Source organism: Amphiprion ocellaris, chromosome 17, assembly GCF_022539595.1.
Source record: "Amphiprion ocellaris isolate individual 3 ecotype Okinawa chromosome 17, ASM2253959v1, whole genome shotgun sequence".
NCBI lineage: Eukaryota > Metazoa > Chordata > Actinopteri > Pomacentridae > Amphiprion > Amphiprion ocellaris.
Window position 1 is genome coordinate 4,637,706 of NC_072782.1, and position 7,166 is coordinate 4,644,871.

General features: G+C 35.6%; 1 protein-coding gene across 1 annotated transcript; it reads right to left on the reverse strand.

Moving 5' to 3' along the window:
• Positions 1-1,828: 1,828 nt before the first annotated feature.
• Positions 1,829-6,009, reverse strand: LOC111568260 (small nuclear ribonucleoprotein Sm D3). The gene is made up of 4 exons (XM_023269828.3): positions 5,870-6,009; positions 4,936-5,077; positions 3,826-4,018; positions 1,829-1,965 (listed from the first exon to the last, which is right to left on the reverse strand). Exons 2-4 carry the CDS (start codon positions 5,059-5,061, stop codon positions 1,901-1,903), a joined length of 384 nt encoding a protein of 127 aa, XP_023125596.1. The 5' UTR covers positions 5,062-5,077; positions 5,870-6,009; the 3' UTR covers positions 1,829-1,900.
• Positions 6,010-7,166: the final 1,157 nt, after the last annotated feature.

The following is a 7,166-nucleotide window of genomic DNA, read 5'->3' on the forward strand; positions in this document are numbered from 1 at the left end:
CCAGTGGTTAAGTCTAGTTCCAAAAGTATGATCTGTTTTTCCAGAATTTCCATCTGTTTCTTTTGTTTTTTGGCCTTCGTACTAGTGAAACTGAGAATTTCACCTCTAATGTATGCTTTAAACCCCTCCCATCTCACCGAGGCACTAGTTTGGTCTGTATTTAATTCAAAGTAATTATCTATTTTTTCTCCTACGAATTTAACAAAGTCAGGATTCTGTAGCCATCTTGCTTGAAATCGCCAGTTAATGGGATTATTAGTAAATTTCTCTATGTGGACATTTAATGAGATCGCTGCATGATCACTGATCACTATGCTATCATACTGGCATTTTTTAATCCTTGATAAAAGTCCTCTTGAAACCAAAAAATAATCTATACGAGATCGTGATTTATGTATACCGGATTGACAGGAGAATTCTATTTTGTCTGGATTCTGCTCCCTCCACACTTCCACCAGATTAATATCTGATATATATTGATTTATTACTTGTCTAGTTTGTGCTTTATAAATGTCTGAGCCTGTTGAACGATCTATAGTTGGGTTTAAAGTGCAGTTAAAATCTCCTCCAATTATGCAAAATCCTTGTAAAGTAGATATTGTAAGAAAGAGATCTTCAAAAAATTTAGGGTTATTTTCATTTGGTCCATATATGCTCACTAGATTTACTGCAAATGAGAGAATATTGCCCTGAGCGATTACATATCTACCAGCAGGATCTTGGATTGTTTTAGTCATTTGAAACGGTACGGTTCTGTGGATCAGGATAAGTACCCCTCTGGCATAGTTATTATATGATGCATGTACAACTTGACCAGGCCATCTGTTCTTTACAAGTTTTACATCAGATATTGTCAGATGTGTTTCCTGAAGAAAGATTATTTTACATTTAAGCTGTTTGATCCCGTTTATAACTTGCTTCAATTTAATCAATTTCCTGAATCGCCTGACGTTCCAACTTGTAATTTTTATATCAGACATGTTCTGGATATTTACTTATTCCATAAGTGGTAGCTTTGTTCTGTGATGTAAATGTACTAAGACCCATTGCTGATGCTGTATTAACATAAAATACATAGAAATTCTTAAAAACCAACAAACAAAAATAAACCTGTAATTGGCCCATAAGACTCCAAATCCCCACCCTGACTCAGAACAGTGAACAGGGGCTTATACTAATCCACTCTACAGGGGAGTAGTTGAACTATAAGAACTTGACTTCAGAAGCAACAGTGGTGTCCGTCAACCACGCAATACCATATTTTAAACTCTATGAACCCAAACAAACAGTAGACAGGTTAGATAAGCCAGTAAGTTATTTGGCAACAGTGTCTCTTAATAGTGTCCATTCTGGCGCACAAAATGTCTTTGAAAAAATAACGCTTTCGCAAAAATGAATAATATTGGTGCAAAAAGCAGAGAAGAGGAAGAAAAACTTAAATGATTATAGTGGCTTCATGAAAGCATTATAGAGGAATGCCTTTTACAAATGAAATTACATAGCTGCCCGGAATTAGTAAGATAAATGTATAACTGAAAAAGTCTCAAGTTATTGGCTCATCTTATATCCACACATTTACGGAGTGTTTAATGGTTAAAGCCAGCTTGTTGTGTGGTCCAGAAAGTGAACAGCTCACCGCATTCCGTTAGTTATCTCCGGTGTGCTTGCGATGGAACTCCTCTGCTTCCTTTGGAGATGATAACAGCTGAATTTTCCCATTGTGGAGGATCCTCATCTTGCATGGGTTGTACTGGAACCCGCGGAACATTCCTTTTTCAGCGAACACTTTTTTTGACAGTGTTGAATTCGGATCTCTGCCGAACGGTCTCAGCTGATAAGTCCTGAACAAAAAAGAGCTTGTTTCCATCGTGTGTAATGTTGCGCTTCTTTGTGGAGCGAGTTATCGCCTTTTCTGGAAGATGTTTCCTCTTCCCATTCCACCACGGCCTCGTCCTCTTGCAGCCACTGCAGGAAAAAGTAAAGAGAAAGACAACACATTTTAGAATAATGTGACCATGATCTAGGGCATCTTATGAGTCAGGAGAAACTGTCACTTAGAAATCCATATTTAACATCATATGATATTGCCATAAGATGGTCTAAAAAGAGCATAAAAAAGGAAGATAGCACAATAATATGTACAATTCAATGCAGTAAAATACCAATGAAACACAGGTTAAATAATCAATCTGGCTGATAATTTTGTATTTTTGCAATCGTCTTGTCTTGTTTTTATTTTTATTTAACTGATTGCAGATAACACAAATGTATCTAAAAATGCACCACACTAATAACAATGCGCCTCTGTCCCAACCACAGGACAGTTGGCTACATGTCATATGTGCCAAGGTTACAATAATCTGTCTTAATTAATCATATGTAAAACAAAAAGGCACATAAAGTACTGGATTATTTTGGTTTTTGACACTGTTTTATTTTTACTGCATTTACTGTCTATTTGATTAACAGTAATGGGTATCACTTCTGAAAAAACTATCGACTGACATCTACTTCTGTGAAGCTAACATTTTTTTGTTGTAACACTATAGTTGAGGTTCAGACAAGTGTAATTCTCAATCCTTAATACCCAGGGGACAAAATATTGGGTACAGCTTAAAATAGAAGGTGATACACAAAATGGAAGCTGAGAAAGAATTGAATCAATGCCCCTCTGACAGGATTATATTTAATACACCGGAAATAAAGCTACACTTGTGAACTGGATTGCAGCTTGTATTTATTTCCTTGTAAGTTGTGTTTCTACTGCAGACACACAAAAAAGGCCCATCCACAGACAAAGCGTACGTATGCTTTGTCTGTGGATTGGCCTTTAGAACAAATTTCTGTTAAACTGAACAATCAGAATGTGTGGAAAATGATCCCTTCATCGTCTCTAATTGTTCTGACCAACCACCTATCACACATGCCGATATGAGCCTTGAAAGTTTACCCAGAATGCATATTTCTCCCTAAACCTATCCAGAATGACTCAAAAATTGTGCAAAATAAGTCAAAAGATGTCCAAAATAACCCTAGAACTTACCCAAAATGATCAGAAATGTCTCCTAAATTACTACATTTTTTGCCAAAAATGACAAAAACTTCTCCTAAATGACCCAAAATTGTCAAAAATGTTCATCTTGAACCAATTTTGAAAGAATTTAAAAATAATTTGACATTTTTCAAGTTGTTTTTGAGTAAGTCTGGACTATTTCTGTGTCATTCTGGACAAATACTGGACAAGTTTTATTGCATTAGAAAAAGTTTTCCTGAACAATTTTTTGTGACAGACACATTTTCAGTCATTCAGAACTATTTTTGTCATTTAGGACTATTTTTGCACCATTTTGAACAAGTTTCTGTTAAACTTAATGCTCTTTAGCATTCAGATCCAAGCCCTGTTCACTATCATTTTGAAGTGCATTATTCCAGCCAAAGCCATCTTCTCATAAGACTCCATATTCAAACCTACATTAAAGAAATGACAAACTTCTTCTGACAAAGTTCTGTATGTGTGCACCGATTTCACCACCCTTAAGTACAACTATTTTGACCCTCTGCATACGCCACTTGAACATCTTATTTAACATACTGACATACATTATCCAATGTATCCATTCACATCAATTACAAGACAAATGCATTAGACACGTGTCACCATGGAATCAATTTCTGGCAAATTTATTGAAGAATAATGTGTTGTGAATGTTGCTCATATCTCCCCATTAAATGTGGATTAAACTAAACTTCTGCGTCAGGAGTGATGATGTTAACAAAACCCCAGTGTCCTCTGGGGAAACATTGCTCTAAAAGATTCCTACTCACCTTGTGCTTTAAGAATAGCTGCCTTTCCTCTTCCAGCTCCTGATCCCTGGTTCTTGTTCTTCATACTCTTTAACATAGGAGCATTCTTTAACATATCAGGTAAGATCAGAAAGCGGATCTTGCTGCCACGGATGTAGACTTGCTCCAACTGCGCCACGCGGCCGTCGCGGTAAGTCACTGTGATATTGGACATCTGTCGGAACAGAAAATGAATGATGTTAGCTACCAACAAATTAAATCACACTCCTGAAACCTCATCCCTACAAGAATGTAACTTATAAAGGTGCAAAACTGAACTTTTAAAACAAATTTAGACTACAGCTAAGCTTGGAAAGATAAACTGTACAAACACAAAATCTGTTTTAAAAAAAAAAAGTACAGTTTTGACCTGCTGATGCCCAATTCATGAAAGTCTGAGGCTTTATCTCTCTCTCTTTTTTAGAAACCACTTGACCTGGAACTGACTTACAATTTGGAACACAATCTAATACAAGTCATTAGCTGGCAGGATCAAAACTGTGCTGACATCTCGTATGTGGGAAAAAAAACTCACCACCAGATGGGGGGAACTTGGAAATTTTGGATTCATTACATATAAAATAACACCATTGTCACTACTTGTGTGGATAATCCTGGTCACAAAACCTATTTAACTAGTCTAAGCTGGAAATAAGTAGATAAGTAAAAGATTGACCCAAGTTCAAAATGTAGGCTACTCAATCTGTAGAACACTTCAATATGAAAGCATTATTTCACCAACAACACTATGCAAACAATATAGTGTTGTGTAAAGCAAGTGAAAGCCACTTGATTTAAATCTAAAACTGATTTCTACACAACAATGTCAGTGTCTGGAAAGTTACATGCCTCAAGATAATCCAGAATCCTATTTAAATGTCAGTGTCTTGTCCAGTGACACAAATTCTCATACTTACGGGCTTTTACAAACTAAAACGGATCGAAATGTGATAAAATAATCAACCACACCAGTCTAATAAACACTTGATCCGTTAAAAACACTGCCAAAAATATACACATGCATGTGCAGAAATCCGGTTGCAAGGAGGCGCTTGGTCAACGTTTATTATTTATCCTTTCTTATGAACCAACCTGGCAGTTCATGTTGTCCTCTGCTTCGATCAGCTTGCCCCTGTACACCTCTCCAGTGTTAGTCTCGCAGGTCACAATGTGTCCCTCTGCTTCATGCAGGACCTTGATTGGTACACCGATGGACATTTTTCACCTGTATTTCCTTGAACACAATGAAGAAATGTCAATAAATCATGCAAAACTAGGCTGCTGACTCCTGCCAGTCTATTATCTTCTATCCACTACCATTACATATTCAAATACTTTGAGTAATAAATTTCGGTTTATGTTTTTTTCCCATCATACCCAGGTAATTTGCTGTGTGATGCACAACTGGTACATTATGGTAATGAAACAGCACAGAAACTACCAAATGTGTCTTTTATTGTTTATTTCAGATATGAATGAAAATCTAAGTTCGCATATAGCGCAATGTGAAATGCCATTAATTGTGTTAGCCATCCCCTCACAGCTATATTTCCTGCATTTTCTGTGTTAATGAACTTCCGACGGTGATAAGTTATATTAAAAATGCAGCTAATTTATATGAAGTAATGATTGCTCTTATCTGTGACTAAATGTGAAAGAAGATGCCGCTCATGTTTATAAACAGAGTAAAAACAGACAACCTTAGCCGCTACCAATATTAGCAACATTAGCTAAGTAGGCTAATAGACAATAACATATTGTTACCTAACAAAAATAAGAGCCTTTACAAAGTATTCTAAAAACACTTAATGATACGCGATGCAAACAAAAAACTAACGTAATTTGACACATATCTTAGCCTTAATATCTGATTCTTTACGGAATTAGAAACTTTGCGTTCGGCAAACAGACGGGAGCCATGTCGGTACCTGACTGAATAAGCTTTAATATCTACACAAGCACACATCAATTTCGGCGACTAAACAATAATGCTATTGTGTCCAATCGAATAATAGCATTTACTTACCTCCAATTTGTCTTGAAAACTGCCTTCTTTGTTGGTTTTTCGTCTGCAGCTACTTCACAACGTGCGCTTAACGCTTTCGAGTAGCTTTTTGAGCCTTTTTCCGCCTACCCACAATGCCGCGCCGGTTCAACGGAGTATTTCCTGTAAGGTGCCGCAGTGCATTGTGGGATTTGCAGTAAAATTGTATTTTTAAAATGGATTTCTCGTACTGGTTCACAGTAAAATATAAACAAAGTTTTATCCACCTCAAATGCAGCCTACTGAGTCAAATCACAGTGCCTCGAAATGTGTAAATACTGTATATTGACCTTTAATACATTTAATATTTCTATAGATTTTAAAATTATAAGTGTTTTTACACTTGAATTTCCCTTGGGATTAATAAAGCATCTATCTATCTATCTATCTATCTATCTATCTATCTATCTATCTATCTATCTATCTATCTATCTATCTATCTATCTATCTATCTATCTATCTATCTATCTATCTATCTATCTATCTATCTATCTATCTATCTATCTATCTATCTATCTATCTAACAGTGAAATCAAACTAACAAAATGTAATGACCAACCAGTGAGCAATACTGGATTCTGCAAAAACATAAACAACTTTTTTTTTTTTAAATCTAAATCTTATCTTAACACAGTTAATGCATTAACTTATTTTTGTGTGTATGCATGTATTTATTCATTTATTTAGTACTGTTAACATATCAGAGTTCTGAGTGAATTTTTCTTAAGATAGGCAAAGGCCACTTATTGATTACATATAGGCTCTTAAATGTTTATTAAAAACTAAAAAGCATTTTAAAAAAAACAACTTAGGCATTTATTGAGTCACTAAAATACTGTAGAGTACAGACCACATCAGCATGATTGTAAGCATCCTCTGGTAAATGAACAACCAGATACTGATGTCTCTCACCATATGGACTTCAGGAGATGACTGGGGGATGATAAACTGTGACCTACTGGTTGGGTTCTCTCTGTTCTCATGTTTCTTACATGTTTGTCCCCTGACAGCCGGATCCTAATGTTTTTTGAGCAACACACCATACTATGACGTTTTTACAATGATGGTTCTACTATGGAACCAGTTTGACATGTTCAGGTGTTCTTTGTGTGAAAACTCAGAGATTTCAGGTATCAGAAGGTGGTTTTCAACTTTCTTTGTTAACTTTCTGCTTCAACTTTAAACTAAATTTCCCTAATACTTTATCTGTAATTTCTAATATTTGTATTTTAAAAATTTTGTTTAATTTCAAAATGACATGTATTGTATCTTGTTGAAT